The sequence below is a fragment of the Columba livia genome, chromosome 1 (assembly GCF_036013475.1).
Source record: "Columba livia isolate bColLiv1 breed racing homer chromosome 1, bColLiv1.pat.W.v2, whole genome shotgun sequence".
Classification (NCBI taxonomy): Eukaryota; Metazoa; Chordata; class Aves; order Columbiformes; family Columbidae; genus Columba; species Columba livia.
In genome coordinates this window covers 28750622-28776876 of record NC_088602.1, presented here as the reverse complement: position 1 = coordinate 28776876, position 26255 = coordinate 28750622, and the positions used below count along the sequence as shown (strand labels likewise).

At 42.1% G+C, this 26255-nt stretch overlaps 1 protein-coding gene and 2 long non-coding RNA genes across 3 annotated transcripts in view; 1 reads left to right on the top strand and 2 right to left on the bottom strand.

Annotated features, from left to right (window-relative positions):
* The first annotated feature begins 11817 nt into the window (after positions 1-11817).
* LOC135578545 (uncharacterized) lies at positions 11818-16615 on the top strand. Its single transcript, XR_010470297.1, has 2 exons — positions 11818-11948; positions 14444-16615. It is a non-coding gene; the product is annotated as an uncharacterized LOC135578545 (long non-coding RNA).
* Positions 16365-17721, bottom strand: LOC135578547 (uncharacterized). The gene is made up of 2 exons (XR_010470299.1): positions 17578-17721; positions 16365-17491 (listed from the first exon to the last, which is right to left on the bottom strand). It is a non-coding gene; the product is annotated as an uncharacterized LOC135578547 (long non-coding RNA).
* A 795-nt stretch (positions 17722-18516) lies between these two features.
* The window catches only part of NHLRC3 (NHL repeat containing 3), a 10049-nt gene continuing 2310 nt past the window's right edge, over positions 18517-26255 (bottom strand). Inside the window, exons 3-7 of the mRNA XM_065052452.1 lie at positions 25509-25656; positions 24785-24985; positions 23562-23653; positions 22806-22918; positions 18517-21227 (exon numbers count right to left, since the gene is read on the bottom strand). Of these exons, the coding sequence (XP_064908524.1) occupies positions 20999-21227; positions 22806-22918; positions 23562-23653; positions 24785-24985; positions 25509-25656 (783 nt within the window). The 3' untranslated portion in view covers positions 18517-20998. The remainder of the gene's footprint in view (positions 21228-22805; positions 22919-23561; positions 23654-24784; positions 24986-25508; positions 25657-26255) is intronic.

Sequence of the window (26255 nt, the reverse complement as noted above, 5' to 3'; positions counted from 1 at the left end):
AAGGCTGTGCTGCCATCCAGCGGGACCTGGACAGGCTGGAGAGTTGGGTGGGGAATAACCTAATGAAATTTAACAAGGGAAAGTGTAGAGTCCTGCATCTGGGCAGGAACAAACCCAGGTTCCAGTATAGGCTGGGGAATGACCTATTAGAGAGCAGTGTAGGGGAAAGGGACCTGGGGGTCCTGGTGGACAACAGGATGACCATGAGCCAGCACTGTGCCCTTGTGGCCAGGAAGGCCAATGGCATCCTGGGGTGTATTACAAGGGGGGTGGCTAGTAGATCGAGAGAGGTTCTCCTTCCCCTCTACTCCGCCCTGGTGAGACCACATCTGGAATATTGTGTCCAGTTCTGGGCCCCTCAGTTCAAGAAGTACAGGGAACTGCTAGAGAGGGTCCAGCGTAGGGCAACGAAGATGATTAAGGGAGTGGAGCACCTCCCTTATGAAGAAAGGCTGAGGGAGCTGGGTCTCTTTAGTTTGGAGGAGACTAAGGGGGGACCTTATTAACGTTTATAAATATATAAAAGGTGAGTGTCATGAGGATGGAGCCAGGCTCTTCTCGGTGGCAAACAATGATAGGACAAGGGGTAATGGGATCAAGCTGGAACACAAGAGGTTCCACTTAAATTTGAGAAGAAACTTCTCAGTAAGGGTGACAGAACACTGGAACAGGCTGCCCAGAGAGGTTGTGGAGTCTCCTTCTCTGGAGACATTCAAAACCCGCCTGGACATGTTCCTGTGCGACCTCACTTGGGTGTTCCTGCTCCAGCAGGGGGATTGGACTGGATGATCTTTTGAGGTCCCTTCCAATCCCAAACATACTGTGATACTGTGAATCCATATTCTAAATAGATCAATAAGGGGAAAGAGGTTTCTAAGAATTAGATGAATAAAATACGTAAACTGAGGCAGGCATCAGGTAGTCTGTAAACCCTGAAGTACCCAACCAAAGGGGAACAGGGGAGGGAAACTGCAGCTGGGATTTAGGGGGATATAAGCAGGAGCTTTTTGCCCTATTACCTTTAGCTAGAACACCTTATCTTGCAAAATTGTTAATAAAATATGCTTTGCTGAGAGATCCTGCCTGGGCATATTAAATTGCCAAGGTAATTGTTTCATACAATTCTGCCCCTCTTCCCGCTTTGGTGAGACCCCACTTGGAGTCCTGCATCAGGCTCTGAGGCCTTCAGTACGGGAAAGACATGGACCTGTTGGAGAGGGTCCAGAGGAGGCCACAGAAATGATGAGAGGGATGGAACAGCTCTGCTGTGAGGACAGGCTGAAAGAGTTGGGATTGTTCAGCCTGGAGAAGGCTCCGGGGAGACCTTATTGTAGCACTAACAGTCCCTTCCACGCCGAACCGTCCCGTGATTCTACCACCTTCCCACCCTGCCAGCCCCCAACGCGTTCACATTCGTCCACTCGTTCTTGGGGTGATGGGGCGGGTTTCCGTGAATTAAGGGTTACCCCTGCACCGCTGCCCGGCAGAGCCACCACCTGTGGCTGTATCTGCCAACCGCACTGTACTGCGAGCGGCGCGGAGCCTGTGGGCGCCCGTTCCCCCCGCCCCGTGTGCGCCGTGCGGGAGGGCTAGAGGGCGGCGGGGGGAGCGCGCATCGCCCCGTCGTGGAGGAGCGCAGGCCCCCTCCCCTCGCCTCGGCAGCCACTCCCGGACGGACTCTCCGACCCGTTCGTCTCCTTCTTGGTCTCCGGAGCCCCGGAGACTTCCGTCCCAGCGCCACCCCCACCGCGGTACACGTCCCGTCCCTGCGCGCTGCCCTTCCCGGGCCGCCTCCGCCCCGCCGCTCGCTGCCCGCGCCGGCTGCGGGGCTGCCCGGGGCGGCTCCGTTTCAAGCACAAGCGGACGCAGCGCACGCTTCCCCCGGCCGTTCCTTTCCCTGCCCGATGCTTCCCAGACACGCCAGTGCTTCAGCCGAGGTGAGGCGTCCAGGCGCCCCCTCGTCACCCTCCCAAGCCACGGTGGGAGCAACCGGGCCTACCGGCCTTGCAGTTCCCCCCCCCAACTGCGTGCGGGGACGGACAGGCACCCGGTCCCCTCCTCCTTCAGGATCCTTTTTCCGGAAAAGCGTTTCTCACTGGGACCTGGTGACGGCAACAAAGGTTTTGCAGAAGGAGGTTATGATCCCAGTGAGAAAGGCACCTGGATTCTGAAAAGTATCGTTTAAAATACTACTTGGTGAGAGCTAAGAGTATAAAGAAAGGTAAAAGTGTAGTTAATCTTACGTCCCTTTAGATGCTGGGAACGCCGAGTTGTGCAGCACTGGACAGGCCTCCCGTTTGCGTGCAGCATGCCGTGCAGACACCATGGGTGGGAAGATTAGCTCATTCTGGTAACTCTGGCTTTTATAGGATTTCTTACAAGTAAACAGCACTATTTATAATTTCTACTGTCAAACAGAGAGGATGTTCACATGAGAGCGTGTTGCTGTACTGTTTGATAAAGCAAGGCCACACAGCTGTGCAATCACTGGTGCCGAGTGGGAGCTGCCCGTGGGCTCCTCGTTGGTATCACCCTGCTGAGTCTGCCCTGTGCCAAGGGAGGGGTGAAGCACAGCATGGACATGGGGGCGATGCTGTATGTGCAGCACAGCAAAGACTTGGGTCTGCACAGATTCACTGTTACATGGATCACTAATCCTTGATGCGCAGTGCTCTTTTGGTCAGGCTCACTGCAGAAGCCCATAAAAGTGGTTTGAGATCTCCATCAGTGTGGATACATTTCGAAAGAGCCTCACATTAAAAGCAGTTGTTCTCTGTAGAGAGGGATTTAGGATATTACTATGGAGTGTGTTGCTCATACTGATAAGGTACAGTCTGAAAGGAGTCCCTACACTGACATTTTGACAGTATAGATGGATGGATCAATCACAGTTTTATTATTTAAGACAGAGCCATTGTACAGAGACAGGCTGAATGAAAACCAGTCAGCAAGTTTTAATGTTCAAAATGTTAGTTGGAGCTCAGCTGGAACGTTATCGATACCTGTCGTGAAAGAGTCTTTGGCCTACCAGACTGCATCCAGCTTCAAAATTAAAGAATCACTAAGATTTATCTGTCACGGTATCTTCTCCCAGAGGTCCTTAGTTACAAGACATCCTTTGATAACACGATTGCTATAGTCTTAATTCCACTAATGTCTATTATAAACTCCAGAACTATTCTGAAGTTTATTGAAATTCTCCGCTGTCTACATAATAATTATCTTCATTTATCAACAACAAAAATGTCTCTGTCCTTTAATTTTCTCCTTTGCGGATATTCCTCATTTAAGTGTCCTTGCCATTTCACTAGTTGCTTTGTAAAAGTTAATTTCTCTAATGAATGAAGCTGTAGCAAAGAGTCACTTGCGTAGTGTGTGGGCTAATTTAAAGCTCCACTGAGATGGTTGGGGTCAACTCCCAGGCCTCACTGCAGAGCAGACCCCTCTCAGCACTAGTCTTACATCCCCACCTTCTCCTGTCCCACAGGACCTTGGGATGCTAGCGTTGACTTATACAAAGTTGTTCTGCCAACATAGTAAGCAAGCTAATGTCTTTACAAAACATGACAATAAAATGGACAACCAAACAAAACTTTAAATGTGAAGTTCATGAATCATGATTACTCCATATAGCAACATTCAAAGCCACTGCTTTCCAAGGACAGCAAACGTAACCTCTTTATCAGCATTTTACTCAAAGGAGGATTTTTTTTACTGTTCCACTTCTCTTGAAGTAAACATGACAGAAATTGTCATTCCCCTTGTCAGTCAGAAGGACCATCTGGCACTACATTAGAACAGTCTTCTATTAAATTCACCAGCATGCTAATTATAGGATGACTAGCGAATGGTTAAACTACCAGATGCTATGAAGATATATCACTGTCTTTTTACATGGTTAGGCAAGTGTTTAATCAAACCTGCAGCTGCTGTGTCTGCTTTACCTATGAACATATCTAAGTTGCATTCACCTGTGGGAAAGATGGAGCTGTTGTCTTTCAAGAAGAAAAGCAGCTTAGTTGCAACTTTGCTGAAACATACAGCATATATACATGTGATTGAATTACACATGCTGGCAATTTCATCAAAACCAGTTACAGACTTTTCCACTTCAGTTCTCTGGATTGTGCTCCCTGATCCTTGAGTAATCTTGTAGCACTCTTGCAAGCTTTGAAAGCTGAGTTGTTTTAGAGGCTTCAACAAAGCCACTTTAGAAATGGCAATATACAGCCACAGTTCATAGGACGTCTAACAGATGATCCTGCTACTGCTTCTGATTTTGAAAACCCTGAATACATGGAAACAATCTACAGCCTTTTACTTTTCCCCATTCTAAGGAGTCTTCAATTCAGAAAATACTGAAGAGGGCAAGTGACCTTCCAGCATGACACAATAACCAGTACTGGTCCCAGGGTGTTTAGCATTCCTGTGAGGCTGCTTCTTTACCAAAACGCTGAAAGACAGAACCTCACAGTTCTCACCATTTGGGATGTGGCCTTGGCTGAAGCCCGCAGAAGATGATTTTCACAGGGAGTATTACTCCTTTATATTTGAAAGTGTTTGTACTTGGCTCTACTTGGTATTGTAAGATCTAGAGATCAGATGTGGAAAAATAGGATTTAGGGATCTAGCTAAAGTCAAGCCTCTGGTCAGCCAAGTTTCCATTGCGCTTCCCTTTTCAGTGTTTGGTAACCAGATTTCAGAAGGGTACTTTATTCCCATTTAGTGTTGGGCTCATTGTCTGCTTAGGCTCTTTTTAGAGTCCATCCCAGGGCACAGCCATTGAAGTGACCAAAGGTGCAGTGGGCAGCAAGGTTAGGTTCAGCCTTGGGGCTTGAGACCCCAAGTCAGGAACTTTGCTGAATAGGCAGCATCCATGGCTGGGTATGGCCTGTTGCTTTCTGTTGACTGCAGAAGGTGCTTCATGCAACTGGAATTGCCAAAATTGTGCTGAATTTTTGCAAAGAGTCCTTGGCATGGTTTTGGCCCAGGCTCACAAGCAATTTTCCAAATAATTCATGAGCACAGGAGTACCTACAGGTAGAAGAGCTGTGGCATTAGGCAGGCTGGATGTGGCCATGCCTTTTGGAGGATAAGGAAATTCAATAGTATAAGCATAGGTCATTTTGTGCCAGTTGACCACTGTGCCACAGCAGTGACAAGAGTAGAAAGAAATAATATACTGGGAGGCTGGGAGGTTATCTAGGAAATCCTGGGGACATGGGCTTTAGGAGACAAAGCGGGAGTTCAGAATTTCTGCACAGGAAGTCCTAGTTAACATTATTTCACCGTTTTTTTAAGCCTGCTTTATTTATAACTTTCTTCTTCCTTCACTAGCATCCTCTTCAGCCAGTTTTCATCATGTGTTTCTCATAAGGCACATACATCCTTCTCTCTTGGGCACAAACACTGATAATGTGATCCATGTGATGGTTACCTCAGGGTTAGATGCTGGTAACACACTTCATGCAGCACAACAGCTGAAATCCATGCCGGGTATTTGGCAGTGTAAGATATCGGTGTCCCAAGAGCTGCGTTCAGTGCCTCAGAGTCTGCTTGGAGTTTATGGTGCTTGCCTGGGAAAGCAGAGATAAAACATCTGTGGTCTTCCCTTGCAGTTTTACTTATTTTGGCTTCAGTAATTTGGATGAAGTGTGTCATGTCCTCCCACACTCAGTTTTGCATGCACAGTGAAGTCCCCTGTGGACTGGGCCTGAAGCACCAAGGAACGGTGGGAAAAGCACAGCATTTACAAAGTGTTATATTTGATGGCTCTGGAAATTGTTCCTCTTTTTCTTTTGAAGACATCAAATCTGCTGACTTTTCAGGCACACTGCATAAGATATTTATGTGAGAAAGTTTTCAGAAGAGGTAGAAGACATCCTTTCCAGCTGACAATGCAGGCAGATCACTGTCTGACTGAATTGCCAAAGTTTAACTTAATGGTATGTTTGCATAATTTATTATGGTAGGTCCATAGAGCCCTGGGAACCTATCTTGATTATTTTAAATTTAAATAAATAAATAAAAGATGGATCGTTGAAGAAACTGGCGATCAATTTCAGGAGATGAACCTGAAGCACATCAAAGGCAGGCTCTCAGTGCCAGAATCAACTGCAGTTTTACAACTACGCTAAGCTATGCAATTATCTTAAACCACAGTGATCCTGCTGGATTTGCAGAGGAAAATTTATCATCAATCTCCTTACACAAAACAAACAAACAAAATCAGCGCTGCATTTTCATATTAACACAGCACAAGACAGTGCCAGAGTGAATTATCATCTGTACTCAGAAGCACTGCTGCGGTGCTGGTTGCCTCACAGATAAATAAAAATGTGCATTTGTTGATCTGAGGAACTTGTTTTTACACAGCACAACAATGTTCTGTAGAGATTGTGACCAGTAAGGTAACTTGGAATAAACTTTGATTGTCTAAAGCAGTGCTAGTTACGTCAGTATTTTACTCTGCTGGGATATCCATCCCTCCTGCTCTTTATCTGTTCATCTGCCTCTATGGAAAAAGGACTGGAAGAGTGAACCCTAAGACAGAGGAAGGATGATGATGATGGCAGAAAACTGTCCCCAGGGGTAGAAGACAGGAGACAACAACAACAACAAAAGAGGTGGGTGGCAAAAGCACTGGGAGGTAAAAAAAACAACCCAAAGTGTAATGTTCCTTTTAAACCAATGGGGAGAGACAGCAGGTAGCAGTGCAACAGAGATTAATGATGGCAAATCAATCAATAAATGAATAATGATATTGCCATTACATGTCACTCAACAGCACTGATCATTGTCAGAGGGAGCTGAACTTCTCTGGAGTTTCCTTCTCTCTGAACTGGGCTGGAATCCAGTGGGAGAACAGAGTCAGAGGCAGCTTTCATTTGAAAGACAATTTATTTATTAGCCAGGCAGAAAATCCTATTAAAAAGAGAGCAATTTCCTTGATTGTGCTGCAGTATTCATTTTCAAGTATTCTGCCAAAAAAATAAGGTGTTTTGCATAAGATGAAACCATAATTTTGGATGGGATATTGAGCAGGAGGTGGAGCATGCACTGACTTCCCTGGGAGGAGTCCCAGGAGGCGCTTTGGCTTGAGAGACATAAGATTCCTTTCCTGACAGATAAATAGATAGATAGATAGATGGATAATTTTTTTTTTTTTTTTTCTGGATTAAACTAACAACATCTGATAGTAATGTCTGCTTCCTGGCAGGGAGTGAGTGTGCACAATCTTGGAAGTTATTCGTGTCACTCCCTTTCTGCTCATTTGGTGACACTGTTCTGGCTAAAATACGGTGCTGACTCCTGGTATGCCAGTACAGCTAAACAAATGTGGGGCAGGGAGTGGGGCTGAGCGCTGGTCCCCAACTCTTCTCTGATGAATTTTTTGTTTGCTCATGGACTGGCCTGAACATTCCAATTAGCTTATTCCAAGACAAACCCCAGGCATGCTTCTGGGAGAGTTTTTTCCAGCAGCTCCTCCCAGAAGGCACCATGGGTGAACCTGACCCTCCAACACTGATGTATGTCCTGGTGCCACACACCGGTGTGAATGAAACACACACTCATGGGTTCATGCCATTCAGAGCAGCAGGACAAACCTTGGATTATTTCATATAAAGAGAAGAAAGTAGAGTTGCCCACCCCTTCCACCTCCCCCCCAATCACGATTCTGTTACCTGAGGGTCACCGGCGAGGTCCCAAAGGTCGTCAAGGAGAGGATGGGGTGGGAGTGCTACAGAGGGGACTTGCCCTGAGGAGCGTGGATGTGAGACACTCAAGTCTGTGTCACTCAACAGTAGGGACCAAACCCTCTGGACATAGCCTTTGCTGTCTAGCCTTTCAATCTGAGATACTGGGATTCAGACCCTCCTCCAGGTGCCCAAAGAGAACAGCAAACAATGTTTTCCCAGGGAGAGCATCAGGTGGGTGTAAATGAGGGCAGCTGCCAGGACCTGCCCATCCAGGTGAGCAGCTCACACGCTGCCCTGCCTGCCCCAACCCACCTCCAGCAGGAGGATTCTGCGAGAAAAACAGCTGACAGATCTTTTAGACCCTTTTGCCTGCACAACGTGGTAGATGAGAGATCTCACCGGGCAGCTCTTGCCGCCAAGAGGCTTTCTGCGTTGCAACGTGAACATTCAGCTGAGCTGGATGGCTCAGTTTTGCAATGTGAAATGACCAAACTTTTTCACCTCGAGCACCTTGCAGGCCCGCAGCATGGCAGAACCCCTAAAAATATGTACCTACATGATCTGTTAGCCTCTCCTCATTTGATTTGTACCTTGCTTTGCACCAGACAGCTGCAGGGCAGAAAATTCCAGCCAAAGGTGATGTATTTTCTCTAAATTGCTTCATTCAATCATAAAGCACTCATATGACCATCTCACAAGATATTTTAACTGGAATGAACCCAGCAAGAATAGTCACGTAGAGATGATGAGGTTTTAACTCTGCAGTGCCATGACCTTTTAGCTGATGGGAAAGTGCCCAGAAAGATTTTCTTGGGAATTGATTTTCCTCTTTAGTGTTGCTAATAGAAGATGTTGATAATAAAGATTAACCTGGATATCTCTAAATAAAAATGGCATGCCCCTACTGTGGTTCACTTGCAGGAAAACTGGTCCAAATACCTTTCTAGATCTAAGGACTAAATGAGCAATACGATATGCAAAATAATTATTATAATCCATCAATTTCACAGAAACAAAGCAGAACAACAAACAATTATGATAGTAAATTGAATCATAAAATGGCAATATGCCAAGATGCATATTAGCTGGGTCTTTTTACTTGTCTGTTGGCAAAATAAAGAGGATTAGGGGAATGACTCATCTGTTGATTGAAAAATCTACTTAAAAGTTGCAAGGATATTGGAACAACAACATTTAATAAGTAGTAACTCGCTGTACAAAAGCTTCTGATCACTCACAGCTCCACTCCCCAGCTTGTAAACTGCGGATGCTCTGGAGCAGCAGAACCAATCCAGCTCTGATGTCAATCCCTCATCATCAGGTTGTGTCATTATGTTTGCTATGGTCTTCAGGAGCAGGGTCATATCAACAACAACAACAACAACAAGTGGTGTATTTGCATAGGAGGAAATCCTGTTTCTGCTGTAGCTGTCAGTGACAGTTTTGTTCCTGGCTGCAGTGCAGTCAGGGTTTTAATCTTTCCTGCAAGTTTTGCCTCCTCTTGTATGAAGTCTGGAAACCTCTTATACTGAGTTTGGATTCTAACACATCAAAAGTAGTGGTTTTAAAACTATCTGTGGCCACCAGAGTGATGCCTGAGCTGTAGTAAAGGCAGTAGGAAAGATCACACTGTTCAATTTCAGATTTCAACCCCCCGTTATCGCAGCAGCCCCCTGCCCCGCAGGCACTGGTGGGGGCTCCAAACCCTGCAGCAGTTCTGGGCAAAGCCCTGAGTGCTGGGGAGCTCCTGGCAAACTGCCCTTTCCATCATCACCTCATCTCTACCCGGGGCTCATTCAGCCCAAGCTGCTGCTTGGTTTTCATCTTGCAAAACCCCAGTGTCACCAGACACCTTAGCAGAATGCAAACTTTGCTCCACTCAGCAGTCTGGTGAGGATCTAGGTAACAGGTTTGTGTACGTGCCACGTGGTGATGCCTCCACGGTGCATAATTGCACTGTGTTGGTGTTTGGCAAGAGCCATCTGGTTTTCATTTTCTTTCACAGTGTAATTCATCACCTCCACCCCCACAGATTTACAGTGCAACTGCCTTTCTGCTTTCAAGACAATTTCAGCTACACTGAGTGTGTTTTGATTTATTTTAACGGAACCCAGCAGACACTACCATCAAATCATTCTCCTTTAAATTAAAATGAATTTGATTTGCAAATTTTAGCGAGATAGGACTACTAATAAAATCTTAACTGATAAAGCAATAAGATGCTGAGGAGATGAAAGGACCAACCATAAAATAACTCTCCTCACCAGAATCTAGGAAAATACTCTGGAGAATCATCTTAAGCACATTTAAACCCATCAAAGCTATGTAAGCAATAATAATAATAGTAATTAGAAGAGGTATAAAGAGGAAAACACCTATTCTAGCTCAGCACAGAAAATGATCTGTTTAATACTTCTTCTTGTGACTCAAATTACTATTTCTGTTTGCAGAAGACTGGAAGCATCATTCATTAAATGCTATTTTTTGAATCTGACACTGTGAGAGGGGACACTGGCTTGTTCTGTATGTGTATCTGTGTGCAGGCGGGGTGAGAAAAACAAATTTAAAGCTAAGAATGAGGAGAAGATAGAGCTGGTTAAAGTAGTACCGAAAATGAGTAACTGACAAACCAGGAAGAATGTTTTCATTGTAGGTTCTTGTGACTTGCAGTGAATGGTTTCATCCCCCTCCACTTAAGCATGAACACTAGAAACACCTTTGGACGTAGCTATAAGGTAAACTGTAAAGAAAATAAGATCCAAAGGTGACACAGGTTGTTTTCTTTCTCAGTAACACCAAAAGCCCACTGTGCATTCTAATTTTACGTGCTCCTCAGCTCTGTCTTAGGGTTCACTTTGCACAACAGTTATTTCCATTGTGTGATATTGTGTGCCGAGGTACTATGAATTGTGAACGGGATTACCAGGTTAAAGGAACACTGTCAAAAAACGTTACTTTACATGCACATACACACATTAAAAACCTTATTAAGTCTACTAACTCAAGCAGGCAAAAACCTGGGAGGTGTCAGATTTAATGCTATCTGTGTTATCCTAAATCTGTACTTTCCTCACATGCATCATAGGTACAATCTTTAATAACATGATGGCCAATTTATTTTCTCCCCGGGGGCTCCCTGTCTTATCCAGTGTCCTCTGCTGGATGCTCCTCCCTCAGCTCTCCACTCTGGGCATCTCCAGGCTCACTGCACTGCCAAACACCCGCATATTTTCCACAGGAATAGCAAGTGGAAATTGTCTCATGCAGAGGATATGTGCCCTTTGCTGAATTTAAAGCCGTATTTAGTAGGAGGTGTCCTGGTTTTGTTAAAAACAAGTTTCTCTTTCAGTGAATTTGCCTGTCAGCTAAAGCCTTCTTACTAGCTGCATTTTCCTGAAAGCCAGATACATGTTTTGGTAGACATAGCAATGGTATGCAAGGTGACTGATAAGGATGGATGCACATCTCGTGAGAGGGGCAATGAGAAAACTGACCAAAAACTGACCAACTGAGTATACCATCCCATTCACATGATATTTCATATAAAAGTGGGAGATCATGAGGATCTCGTCCCTCTTCCTTATGGCTGACATTAGGAGAGGACCTGGCGAGTTGTCCCTGCGAACTGAGGCCTAGTGACAGACTGAATCCAGTTCCATTTGGCTGCAGAGTCCAGTCCAGGACTTCAGGAGCTGGCCTTACATCTGCCGGAGCAGTTGCCGGGACTTTCAAGATTGATTTTGTATATTTTTTATTATTTTCTCTATTTTTATTGGCAGCATTAGTAAAACATCTTTAATTTTTCCAACTCTCTTCTCTCTGTCCTTTCCCTCCCAATTGCCTGTCCTTAGTGGGAAGGGGGGAGAGGGAGGGGCTAAAGGGGGAGAAGCAGGGAGAAGGGGTTAACAATACATCTGTCAGGGTTTTATTGTCACCCCGCAATCAAAACCTCGACAAGAGGAAAACAATATAATTTCTTAGAAGTTACTGATTTCAGCAGAAGATAAAGCAAATCGATTGCATGGATGATTTTGACCTGAATAGTTCAACTTTAGAGGTCAAAAGCAAACAAACCCAGCATCTAGTAAAGGCAAATTTTGGAAACTTTCAGCTTGGTGATGATTGGCTCTACCTATCACGCAGCTTGTATTTTGATAAGGACACCATAGTCCCTGAGACTTTCTTCATCAGTCTTGTTGAAGAAGAGGAATGGATCACAAGAGGCTATGATGTAACACTTGTCCCCAGGTAAGACACTTGCATAAATATGGGAGAAGTTGTCCAGGGCTGGTGCTGTTTCCTCTCCATCTGTCCCGTCGGAGTGGTCCGTGGGGTGGCTGCAAAGCAAAAGCTGCCCACGTTGGGCACCTGGAGAAGCCCTCCAGGCTGTGAGGGTCACCTGTGCTCCCAGCAGGTACAGGAGCAGCTGCCACCCTCCCCTTTTGTTTGATTGTCTTCCTTTGTGGAGTGAGTGGGAAAACAGAAAGTAAAGGACCAACACAAGGCTCCAACTGCAGCAGCTAAAATAGTCCTACCCTAACAAGAACAAAGCAGCCCAATCCCATTTATCCCACAGTTTCTGAGTTGCCAGTGTTTTACCCTCCATCCCTCCCCCCACTGCAACTGATTATCTATATAAAAGGCTAACAAATTCTCTGGTGAATTTAAAAAAGCAGCAACATTTGCATTTTGAACACACGTCCATTCAGGATTCAGCCTGTTTAATCATTACGCTTCAGAGGATGTACCAGTTTTGCCACTTGCCTTTGCCAAGGAAACACGGGCTAGCGAGGGACAAGTGACAGGATTACCAGCCACGCAGCTGCTGGTGCTTATTTAAATATCACTATTTGCCATTCCGGCTTTGGAGCCTAATCTATACTTCAGATTTGAACCTGCTATCCCAGGGATAGCTCTATCCCAGCCCTAGCTCTTTCAGTGTATGCACCGGTAATCACATTTAATTTGACTAGGCTTGCATAAAGCTTTGTCTAGGAAAACAGATACATTTCCAGCCTGCCTCATGGACTCATACTTTCAGTGAAGGCCACTGTGGTCTACTTAAATTTTGAATGCTTTATTTACTTGGATTCACCTCTAACCACATTGAAGTGAAAAATAAATAATTTCACGGGCTAACAAGTATGTTTATAATAGAACTTTTTAATAGGTGCTTAGAATTTCCTCTCAATTTTTCCACTGTTTCCATTATTTGTGATGTGCTTATGTTAAGCTCTCTTGGCAAGGTACAGGCTTCTATGTCATGTATTGTGTAGTGCCAAGGATTTTTTTTTCTTTTGAAATAATTAAGGAGTTTGAGATTTTTAGATCAAGCTGCAAACATTTCTTCTCTGATAAAGATTTTGGGTTAAGCAGCTCTTATTCCTTTCTTATCCCAGATTAAATTTCCCCCAAGCAGAACTGTGAGAACTGAGGATGTCATACAATCCATTAAAATTCATACACTGGAATTATCACAGTGAGTTAGACGGGTGCAATAGCACTTCTTGGGACACCTGAGCTGATCTAATGGATCCCTCACACCCAAGTGAACATCCTTTTAAAGGCATGGAAGATTCAGGTTGGCTCATTTGTCTTACTGAATCATGTATCGCTTTTCTTTTACACTGGCCCATTTTCTTGGCATTGGCCTCCAGGGCAAGGGCTGTCTTTGTTCCATGTGTGTGCAGTGCAAACACAGCAGGGAACTACAGCTGATACTGGGTGGCTTAGGCAGTTTCATTATGGAGGCATTTGTTACCAGTCTTCTCTCCCAGCATGCCTGCGACCCAGACAACATCAATAAAAAGTAAATAAAAATAACATACATATGTACCCATTTTAGATTTTATATACTGCATTTGCTACATGCACCTCTCCTGATATATTTATCTGTATACATGTGTGTATGTGTTCATGTTTAGGGGATGCAAAACATACAATCTAAAATTTGTTATGTCACTTCTGTTTTTTGAGCAAGTCAAGATTTCCTGGGGGAAGCGATATCCTTTATTATACCTAGTGAGAGAGTTGTTTTTTTAAAAAAAAACCTTAAACAACGCCTCACGTACCCAGAAGCTCATCTCCCATTTTAAACTGCCACAACTGCGCTAACGAGAGATACTATTTTTCCCTTGCAAACGCTGCCGTGCTTGTGTCTGCAAGCCATTATGGGTTTTACAACAGCAGCATGATTGCTTCCTCTGTTGGAGAAGGAAGGTGCTCAGGGAGCAGCCGTCAGCACTGAAGGACCCTTGGGTTTGGGGCAGAACAGGAAGGGCAGAGGGAGAAGCAGATGTGATGCATGAGACCAGAGCTCCACGGGGCTGCACAGCGTTCACAGCACCTGGCAACCTTCCTAGGACAGCCTGGTGGCCAGCTCTGCTTTACTTTCTCCTGTTTTTGTCTGTAGCACTATCTATCACAAAGCCCTTTTAAGCCAAGACCCTGGAGGCACATCATGGTGAGCCTCAGTTATAGTAAGACCTCCCAGTCTTATAACAATTTCCTAGAGTTTTCATTCCTAAAAGCTCTGAAATTAGACTAGGCATAAAGTAATATGCTGCAAGCCTTATTGCAGAACTAGTGTGGAATATGATAGGTAGAATCACTCCCCACTCCTCCCCCAACCTCCAGGTCTCCTCCTTAATTGATTAAAGACACACTTCCATTGTCAGATTTATATGCATGTGGAAGCACACACCCCTAATATGATGGTAACTTCCTTCTTCTCTCTTTTACAGCATCCCTGTAGAGATAAATATGGGTATTTGCTTGCAGACCAGTCACCCATACCTATGAACACTGCAGCTGGGATACATGAGACCCCATTTGGAAGCCATCAGTCATCTTCTGTCTGCTGGCTCCAGCTACACCCACACACATGAGAACGAATCAGCACAACCATCAGCATTGTTTCTTGACTGGAAATTATTTAACTGTTTGAAAGAGCACCTTCATTTTAATTCCAAGATTATTCAAGTATTTTGATCTTTGAACAAAAATTAGCCTACACTTGTGCTACCTCACATTTGTGTCAGACCATGGGTTATGATGTGTTACAGAAAAATGTTATATTTTTTTTGCAATTTTGTTATCTGATGAAATCATTGTAGTGCTTTTCATCTTTGGGACAGTGAACAGGCACCACAGCCAGCCTGGGGAGAACATCAAAGCTGACCAAACTGAAGCACAGGCAGCTTCAGCCTCCTTTGCTGAAACTTTTGACTTTCAGTAAGACCAACGCACTGTCTTTGTGACCATATGTTCTATTAAAAAAGTAGCTTTAACACTAAAACCTTAGGATATTTGCAAACTCTTCCTTTCAAGCTAACTTCTCCTGCATAATAGACATCACATATCTCGGTCCATCTTTATTCTCCACCCAACCTCTGCACGCCAGCAGACTCTACGTGCTCGCTGAGTTCAGAGCAGCAGCTATAGGGAAAAAGGCGTGTTCACACAGGTGCCTTAAATGATGAAAGATGATACCAAACACAGTAGCTGGATATAGACAAGGATTTTTAACAGACTCTTCTTCCCTTTCTCTCTCCTATTTCTAGTTCCCCTGTAGCCTTTCCAAGGTTAGAAGGGGTAAGAAGAGCCAGAATTGCCTGCAGTATGCAAAATGAGCTTGCACAGGGAATTCACAGTATTACATTGCAATGCTTTCTGTTTGGTCGTCTGGTACTTTCCTAGTACCTCCCATTATTCTCTTTGTTTTCTGACTACTGCTGAGTTTGGACGCTGATGTTTTCATAGAACCATCTTTTACGAGCTTGGGATCACTTCCTAAATGGCAATATATATATATATCAATGTTATCACACTATATATAAAATTGTACCTGCTTTTATATTCATCAAAGTTATATTTCATTTGCCATTTTATTGCCTGTCACTCAATCTTATGATATCCTTCTGCAACTCTTTGCAGCTTTCGTCTCTTCTCTGGTACTAAGACAGTTCTAAGCAAAAGTTACTATTTCAGAAGTCTTCTCAAAATACAGAATGACCTTAATGAGATGAACACCTGCTACCAATTTATCAGTTTGTTTTAATAAGCCATTTACTGACACTTCAATTTCAGCCAGATCTTCCAATTAAGACCCTGTCAAAAAATGTTAACAGCATAGAGAGTTTGCTGAGGAGCTCAACAGCAACCACAGATAAAAACTTGATGTCTATTCTGGTCTATTCTTCCAGAAGGGTTCCTTTATACCTTGACCACTTAAGTCACCCAAATCCTGTGACAACTGTCAGAGACCGTACTGTACTGAGAGCAAGGAGCAGAAGCAAATTCAGCCACGTTAAATCACAGGGAGACAGTTTTACCCCTGTACAGCGCACAGGCAGGTTTAGTGCTGGCAGTTCTAATATCCAGACTTCCTGTCATGCGATGAACATTCTTTGAGATTTCTCTGTTTTTAATAAAAAATGCTATGAAAATGTTTTGAAATTAAAGCTTTGCCAGTTTGCCACCACAAGGCAAGTTTTCTGATCTATACAGTTCAGACAAGGGGCAGAGCAAGAGATGACTCAGTTATCATCTGTAAATGACTCCATGGGGAATAAGGAAAAAAAAATTCCATATTAGGTCTCTAAGCTAGCTGAAAACTGAAAACATGAAGTTGAATACCAACAAATCCAGACTAAACCTAAAGCCTTTCCTTTATAATAATGTTTATTGACTACTAGGAAGGATTAAAATATATAGACCTTAGTTATTCAAGAGATTTCTCAAGTCTTAATTTGTTTGTAAGAGATCCCATCATAGCTTACACAGAATTAATAAGCTTATTCCTGATGGAACTGGGCAAAGATTTTTACCTTTGTTGTGCAGGTCCAGTTATATAATCATATTTGGTTTCCTCAGCCTCAAAACATGTGATCTTATAATAAAGTATGTCTATTCAATATCCCATTTGTATGAGTGTTACTTTGGCTTTACTGCAGTAACAAATCATCCTGTGTGCATAAATTAATATGCTCCTACTTTCAAATTTCATGTAAGCAACATGACCTTGATGCTTTACATACAGTGAAAGACTCAAATATTTTGAATCCCTTAGCTGAAGAAAGGAAGCTGCCTGTGCTCAAACTTTTTTATGGCAACTGCTGGCAAATACAGTTTTTGCAGATGCAATCCCCCCAAAAAAGTAGTATAAAATAATAATATAAAATTGGAGCAAGGTGTTCACGCAAGGGCTGAAGAAGGAGGGGTAGAATGAAACTGGTCAATGAGATCCAGTAAGCTTAGGTCTAATCTCACTCAGGGTCTCCTCTGTAGGGAAACACAGTGGCATTGCTTTCTTAGTATAATTATGCTGCTACAATTATACTATTATAAATTATTGTGTTTCCAAAGCAACATGTCAGGAGTAATTCCATTGAATCAATGACATAAGGACTAGAAGAATCAATTCACCATACCCAGTTGTCTCAGGACACTGAATTACTGATTATTTTTTTCCTATTAAATACAACAAAAAATTAAAAATGGATATAAATCCAGTAGTAATAACCCAAAACGATTGTAATACAATTATCTGCTTATGTTTAAAGAAATCTATTTTGAAAAGAGAAAGGCAGTCTGCAGTTATTCATTATCTTTGTTGACTTAATCCAAATGTTGCGAAATTACCAGCTGTTTACAATTGCCAGTGTAAAGCTACACTGAGTATGCCAAGCATCAGCGGGCGTTTGGTGCCCTCTTATGTTTTACATGAGCAACTTAGTGATTGCAGCCCTTCCTGGTGATACATCACTTGCGAAGGCTTCTCAGGTTACATACTGTTAAGAAAGTAAGTGCAAACTAAGATAACTAACTACTTTATGCTTCAGAAAGGTTAATAACCACTTTAAGGCGGTGAACTTACGGTAACGAGCAGACCCACACATACTGGTGCACCTTCCCCCTCAGCTTTTCTTGAGGCAGTTCAGCCTTGCTGAACCGATCCTACACAGCACAACCTGGTTTAGGCTTCTTTCGTTTTGGCCAGACAGATATTGTTAATCAGTTGCTGAGTACAATAACACAAAAAAAAAGGTGGGTTAGCATCACAGAAAAATCAAGATTAACTTCTTGGAATTGGAAGAGAGGACTACATGACCTACCTGGTCTTACCTCCTAGGAATGTCATTCAGTTAACATGAAAACATACAATACTCCTATTTCCTTTACTTATATACTCCAGTGATTAATTATTACACTTAAAGTTGACAGGTATTAATTAAATTAGATTTCTGGGGGATCTACCTTAGGTTTTCTTTCTTGTCTAGTTAACACAGTAGTATGTACTTCTTGTGCAGGTATTGTGTAGTACTAAACAAATATTGTGTAGTACTTCTTGTGAAATTAATTCTAACCCATAGAGAAGTCCCTTCTCAACCTTCTAAAAACTAAGCAGATTGCTTAGTAAATGTTTTCTGGAAATAAAGCCTGATTCTACATTAAGAAGTGTTTTGTTAGTTAGTTTTTAATTTCCCTATTAGCATCAAAAGGGTATACAGTTTAAATATTTTTCTTCTACTTGGCACTTACATGATGACTCATCCCATTTTACTAATTACTCAGAGGAAAACGTCTGGGAGAGATTTATGTGCCTTTTTGGATACATAAATTAGAATGCAAAAGAGATGGGCCACAGAAATAGTAATGTATAAAGATAACATAGAATTTTAATAACATTTGAATGTTGGTACCAGAAATTATTAAATACCTCATTAAAGTGTTGAGGACCCCATATTTAGAAAAGTAATCCATTGCAATGGAATGTATTGATATTAGTACAGAAATAAAGCGCCCAAGTCTTTCATAATGGGAAAATCTCCATTTATTTTATCAAATTATTCTACTATGCAATTTTTCAGAAATCAGTTTCAAGATGATACATAAGAAAACCTTCAGAGAATTATCAAGTTAGTGCACAAATCAATCATTTTCTCAGCCTGGTCATAGATGCAGAGATAAAAAGGAGCCTAAGTATCTCGTACTAGTTAATAATGAGCATCCCTTCTTATCACAGATACCCAAGTGCCTAAAGGCAAGGCACATTTTGGCACTGCAGCCTACTTCAGTAAAGCCAGACAAAACTGCATGAATTCTCCCCCACTTCTAGGGGCTGCAAAAGCCCACATAAAAGGAGAGTTGAAAGCAGATCCACACAGCAAACATGAAACTTGTAGAAATAACTTGTTCATCATCATCCAAAAGTGCACTATTCCTTTCATGAACACTGAAGCATGTTCCCAAAGAGCTTCAAGTTCTGTTTCAAATGGATGTGACAGAAGAAAAATAAATAAGGAGAGGGTGTGGTGGGGGAGGATGATTTGCCTCAACCCCTTACACTATCAAGATACACTCAAATATAGTTAATGATCTCACAGGAATATTTTTTAAAATAAATTCATGTTGTGTAGGTGAGTAATAGCTAAATTGCACACTGAGCAGAGATCCCTGAGCTAGTGGCGACCTAGTTGGAAAATCCACACAACACACTGCAAAGCAATGTGGACATATCCACCCAGATCTAGAGAAAGTACTACTTTTTCAGCTAATAAATATTGCTTACTAGCTCACATTCAAGACCATGTGAATGATAGGTCATATTTACTAGTGTATAACTCTGAAGTTCTGGTTCTAAGGCTTGGATGAGGGCAGCTAGATTAGATCTACTTTTGTTATTGTGGATGCAGCCAACATTACAGCATTCATATTTAGTGCATTAATCTCAAATGGTACTGAAATCAGGCCATCAGGCTCCACAGATGAGTTGCTTTCCACAGAAAATCTGAATGTGACTTTTCTGGACAGTATTCCCATCTGCTGACCTAGAAATTCGCGGTCATATGTTGAAACCTGCCAAATTAGGATGCATTTGCTTTTGATTAAGTTCACTGAAGTGGATATTTCCCATCAGAATAATTCCATTTTCCAAATTCCCTTTCTAAGGATATTAAAAACAAGAAAATAAAAAAAGGCTACTGCTCTTAGCTGGTAATTAGCATTAAAATAGTCCACACAGTAGAATAAGTGTGTGGAAACTGCAAAAATCCTCTGAAATGTTTTGAAGAGCTAGTAGATAAACATGGAATGTGGATCCTTTACAGAGGTAATCAGTTATTCACTGTCTGATTTCTGCTGTGCCATTTTCCTATACCCAGTTCCCTCCGTGCTATAAAGTGAACTAACTTAAAACCTTGAAACAACACATAAAGAAAACTGAACCACTCTGGACTGGCAATGGAAAGAGATATCATTTTTTAGGACAGAGGTTGGAGGCATCTGCTAGGATGTAGTGTAAGAAACTTAGCTCTAGACATTAATGGGAGTTGATGAAGTCTAGGTGCTGAATATCAAACAGTTAACAATCCCTGAATCAAGACAGATGCAGTGCTATTAACTGACAGTTTCAATAAAATTGGGAGAAAAAATTGCGTCTCCCAGTCCCCAGTGCTGATTAAGACTTCCCTAGAAAATTGCAATTTGTTTACCTCGAGTAACTTAAATGAGTTGAACTTCAATATGTTCCACTATGAAATCTTATGTAGCGGAAAACTCACCCTGGTATAAAACAGATCAGGTTAAGAATTGATTTAGTTAGGAATCAGTAATTAGCTGCTGTGCACATACTTCTAATTTAGTTTGAAGTGCATGATACCATTTAACTTAAGCTTATTACAGCATTTACTACTTTAGCTAGAGCTGAAAACTTAGGTTTCAATGCTTATGGCATTAACCACTTAAGGCAGATGCCAGCATCGGCACTGTACCAGGATCCAGCAGCACCTTATTCAACATTATAATGCATTCCTGTATTCAGTGTTCGGCAGTATCAGCACAATGATTCCATAAATCTTGTGAAGTAACATTAAAACAAGGTGCTTGCTTCCCAGGAAATCACTTATATACTACTTTCAGACAGTTTTGACCTTCATTTAACAACATCCACAGGCTAAGGAGAGTAGCCCCAAGATGACTTTATACATTTAAGAACAGCAGCTGTGTTTGTAAACTTTTATATAATAAAATTAAGATGCTTAATTTTACAATGTCATCGTACAATTCTCAGCAACAAAAGCCAAAGCCACCATAGCATCACTAAAATGAGTAACGGCTCAAGACCAAGTACTCCTCCAGGACTGCAGAACAGCTAGGACAGATTCTCAGCCCTGAAGTTCTGGGAGCACAATGATCTGTGCTTGTCAAAGGAAACACAAGCTACAGAAAACTCAAGGAAATATGGTCATAGATCTTGTATGTCACACAGCTTGTGCCATGGTAGTTGTGGGAAACCATCAGCTTAAGGGTATGTACTTTTGTACTTGCTGGGCTCCAATCTCTGCAATATAGACTGCTCCACTCTTCATGTCTACATCCACAAGATGTGGTTTGGTTTCATCCGCCAGCTGGACAGTGTTGACCATAACACAGTCCCCAATAGCGCCAACCGGTGGTGCTGCCAAGATCGCTAACCGGTTGATATTCAGCTGGGCGACAATCAGGTATTTGTAATCTGCAGTAAATCTGTGAAAGACAGAGATATATCTTTGAGTTATGAACTCCAAATGACATCTCATTTTAACATAACCACGCACTTTTAAACAAACAAAATCTCCGTAATAGTCAAGCTTTTGAAGGCTACAACAGGCTAAATACAGTTAAACATGGAGAATTAACTTGTAAGCCTTGCTCTGCATGTTGCTGCTCCTTGAGACAGACTGTGCAGCAGAAAACTCCTTCAAGACAATCTCCCTTTAAAAGCTCCAACAGTAAGGTCAACATCACATGAAAACTTTAACAATCCTGCACTGAAATCCATGGGGCTTGTTCTAAAGCCAGGATTTCCCTGTCAAGATGCAACTATGCAGATTTTGCATGTGATGAGGACTCAGCACTCTATTAGTTAAACTGGTTAACTACTTTGTCAGACATTAAATATCAATATTTTAATTCAGCAGTAAGAGTACACCTTATTCATGTAACTGCATACTTTTAGAAGAACTGTTCAACAATACAATAAGCTCACAAAGTGTGAGTTGGATGAGTACATGGTGAGATGGATCAAGAACTGGCTGGATGGCAGAGTACAGAGGGTTGTGTTCAACGGTGCAGAGTCTGGTTGCCAGCCTGTAGTTAGTGGGGTTCCCCGGGGTCAGTGTTAGGTTCAGTCCTGTTCAACCTGTTCATCAATGATGTGGATGAAGAGACTGAGTGCACCCTCAGCAAGTTTGCTGATGACACCAAACTGGGAGGAAGGGCTGACACACCAGAAGGCTGTGCTGCCATTCAGTGAAACCTGGACAGGCTGGAAGACTGGGAAGAGAAGAACCTGATGAAGCTCAACAAGACCAAGTGTAGGGTCCTGCACATAGGGAGGCACCAGTACAAGTCAGGGGTGGACCTGCTGGAAAGCAGCACTGCAGAGAATGACTTGGGAGTTCTGGTCGACAGCAAGTTGACCATGAGTCAACAATGTGCCCTTGTGGCCAAGAACGCCAATGGTACCCCAGGGTGCATTAAGAAAAGTGTGAGCAGCAGGTCCAGGGAGGTTCTCCGCCCCGCTACTCTGCCCTGGTGAGGCTGCATCTGGAGTAATGAGTCCAGTTCTGGGGTCTGCAGTTTAAGAATAATAAGGAACTACTGGAGGGAGTCCAGCAGAGAGCTACGAAGATGATTAGGGGTCTGAAGCACCTTTTTTATGAGGAGAGGCTGAAAGAGCTGTGTCTGTTCAGCCTGGAGAAGAAAAGGCTGAGAAGGGATCTTATCAATGCTTATAAATATCTCAAGGGTGGATGTCAAGAGGATGGGACCTGACTCTCTTCAGTGGTTCCCAATGATAAGATGAGGGACAACAGGCACAGACTGAAACATAGGAGGTTCCATCTGAATATGAGGAGAAACTTCTTTACTTTAAGGGTGCCAGAGGACTGGAACAGGTTGCCCAGAGAGGTTATGACGTCTCCTTCCCTGGAGACATTAAAGACCTGCCTGGACACATTCCTGTGTGATCTGCTCTGGGTGAACCTGCTTTAGCAGGTGGGTTGGACTAGATAATCTCCAGAGGTCCCTTCCAACCCCAACCATTCTGTAATTCTGTAATACCTGACAGAATAGGGTCCATCTTCTGAAAAACAGTTGTTCCAAGACCCGAGCCATTCCCCTGTGACTTTATCAAAAACTTGGATTCTTTTGTTGTCTCTGTCTGCAACCCATACCTGTTAAGAACAAAAATTATGACTGTTAACAAACAGAAAAAATCAAATGCATTCATTTCTGACACAGCAAAGTATCCTGTAGGAAAAAATAAGTACATCTTAGAAGAATGTACCTCCACATTCAAAATGACTTAAGTAAGTATGACTTCCAGATATAAAAAAACCTGCCACACAGTGAACACACACAAATTATTTCATATTACTTTAACAGAGAAATCAGTGCCTCCATTTCTGTGGCTACACTGAGAACATATTCCCACCTATTTAATTCTAAACATACTGGTCTGACACCCACTAACAATTAGTTTTTCAACAGCAGTCATGATCCAGTCCTATGATGGCTGCACCTGCAAACCCTAGTACTACTATAAATATTGTGCAACTCATACACAAAGAGCATTTTCAGCATGTTTTGTTGAGCTTATCTCTGTTCCACCCTGTGCTAACTGGGTTCACAAACACTGCAAGCTACTGCAGTAGGATCTGCAGATGAAACTTCAGCTCATGACCACTATCACACTGAAAACTGCAACCCACATAAAATGACCCAAATCACAACACCTCAATTAAAAAAAGAAATAGCATTTGTTTTGTTCAAACAAGTGTGTCAAAAGGTGAACAGAGTTCTCCCTTTATTCATTACCCGTCCAACAGGATCCACTGTTACACTGTGAGGAATCTTGAACTGACCAATGCCGGTCCCATTTGTCCCAGTCAGCCATATCTCTTTGTAGTCTAAACAGTGAGCAACATGAAAAAGTTAAAAAAATTAAAAAAAAAAAAAAAATCACAGTAAGAAAACAACAAATAAAATAGCTTCAAGCCATTCCCTTGCAAATTTACTTTTATTAAATTTTAAAAGGTGGAATTTCTAAACACAGGCTTTTTAAAACACAGTACTCCCAATACATTAAACCAAGAAATAGTGGAAATACTACAGGGACTACTGGATTGTTATTAGTGGCTTCAGGCATGGTTATAGCAACATAGCCACTAGTACACAAAAGACACAGTCCAAGGCTCTGTATTTGAAAATGACAACAACAACAAAAATCCACCAAAACGGAAAACAGTAAACAGTTGGCTGGCTATGATTTGTTACTTGGCAGTTTTGCACCAGTTTTTGGTTTAAAAAATTACCATTTTGCAAACTAGATACTAGCAAACCGACTGGTTTATGACAGTGCAAAGGAGAAACGGTAGCTCCTTCACGTTTCCCCAACTGTAGACATGTGCAGACTCCTAACTCACAGCTCTAACCAATACGGACTATCTAACTGGGGAATATGAGCAAGCTAATTAGAATCATGGAATAATTTAAGAGATCTCCACACACCATCAGGTCCAACCAGCTTCAACAACAAATCCAACTCTGAAGTTACATCAGGTTATTCATTACTCATCAAGTTTTAAGCATCTCCAAGAATGGAGACTGCCCACCCTCTCTGGGCAACTATTCACTGTCTGATCACCCTCACTGCGAATCTTTCACTACAAAACTAGAACTGGAATTCCCTCCTCTTGCATCTTTTGCTCAGTGTTCCTCATTCTTCACTGTGAATTTCCAATAAATGTGTGCCTCTATCTTCTCTTTACCCTCCCATTACTGACTTGAAGTCAGTGATAAGAATCATCCTTAGCTTTATCTCCTGAAGGCTGAACAAACTAATTCTGTCTCTTGTCATAAATGATTAGGGAGATTTCTCCTGAAGTGACAAGCAGTAAAACAGGACCTGATCCAACAAAGTCTTCAAACTAATGTTAAATGACAGCTCTACCTACTCCACACCTAAAAGTATTCTCAAGTTGTGTTATTTAAAATCAATTTTCCATGGTCAACTACTGCAGAAGTTCCTTTTTCCATACCGTTGGATAGTTTGAGCAATCTGTTATTCATTCCTCCGTCTCCATCCACAACATAGAGATCTCCACTTTCCTCTACAAAGATTTCTGCTGGTTGATCAAATTGTAGGGGAATCAAACTTGAACCAGCATAACCTGGTGTGCCCAAGACCTGCAGGAGTTTACCTGAAGGGCTATACTGTTTCACGGTGTGCCCATATTTCCCTGAATCAAGGAAAAAAAAGTGCAAAAACATCTTAACAAAATAAAATGGAAGTATTACAACTGATTACTAAGATTAAAAAAGAAAATCTCCTGATACTCACAAGTGATATTAATAAATCATACAAAATTTTATAGTAAGAACATGACAGTGGGTTAGTAAATCCACAGGCTACAACAATATTAATCCATTGTATTAGGGCCACCCAACCTAGGACAGGGACAGAAGATTTTTTTATTTTCATGATAGTTCTCCTGGGAAGAAAACAAAGAAACAAAACCAAACAGACAACCAAACAAAAGCACCAAAAAACCCTTGCTTGCCAAGTTTGGAAGCTACAAGACACAGCACAACTCATGAACCTTCAGAGTATTTTGTGCAGCACCTGAGAAGTTTGTTCATGACAAGTAAAGCATAAATCTGCCTCAGAGTTGTTTGAGAGACTTAAATAAATGAGTAGTTTGAACCAATACCTGCAATATTTTCTTTCCCACTCAATACTTCTAATATCACCACCACACATACCTGTTCCAACATCTGTGATCCATACTGAACTATCTGTTGCAGTGTTCAATACAAAGATACCATGAGGCATTTCAACTGTTTCATTCCAGGAGTAAAGAAAATAGCCTTCCACTGAGAATACAAGCACCTTTGGTACATTGTCTCCCCTCTGTAAAGACAAAAAAGGTCTATTAAGAAAACGTATCAAGCAAGCAATCAGATTTTTGAAAATTCTTCTTTGTAAATTTTTCGCAATGCTTCATGAATCATAAGAATCCCCTGAGATTATCTGCTAGATCTCATTTTCTCCAGCTAAAAAAAGAAGTGCCTAACCTCAGCATGCAAAACTTTCCAGTCTTCTAGAATTTAAACTTAAATTACGTATAATCCAATTTCCAGAGCAGCCAAGCTGCTGCAGCTACCTTGGTTTTAATTTTGAACCATTTTTTTATGTTCTTGCTGAAAAATACACTAAGCATAACACAGACATAAGAACCAGCTGCTGTACTTGTTAGCTGTATGGTACTCAAGTACTGATGCTGTGCTTTATAACCGATTCCCACCACTTTCTGTGACCTGGAGATACCAATGCATTGAACTGGGTAGGGCAAATAATTGAACAACTACAGTAACCTTTTACCTTTCAGTTAGAGAAGAGGCTACTGTCACTCAATTTGGATCATGCATTCATACCACAGAAAGGTAATACTTTTAAAAGCACAAACAAGCGTGGTGCCAAAACTGCTTTAAAATGGATATAGCAGAGAC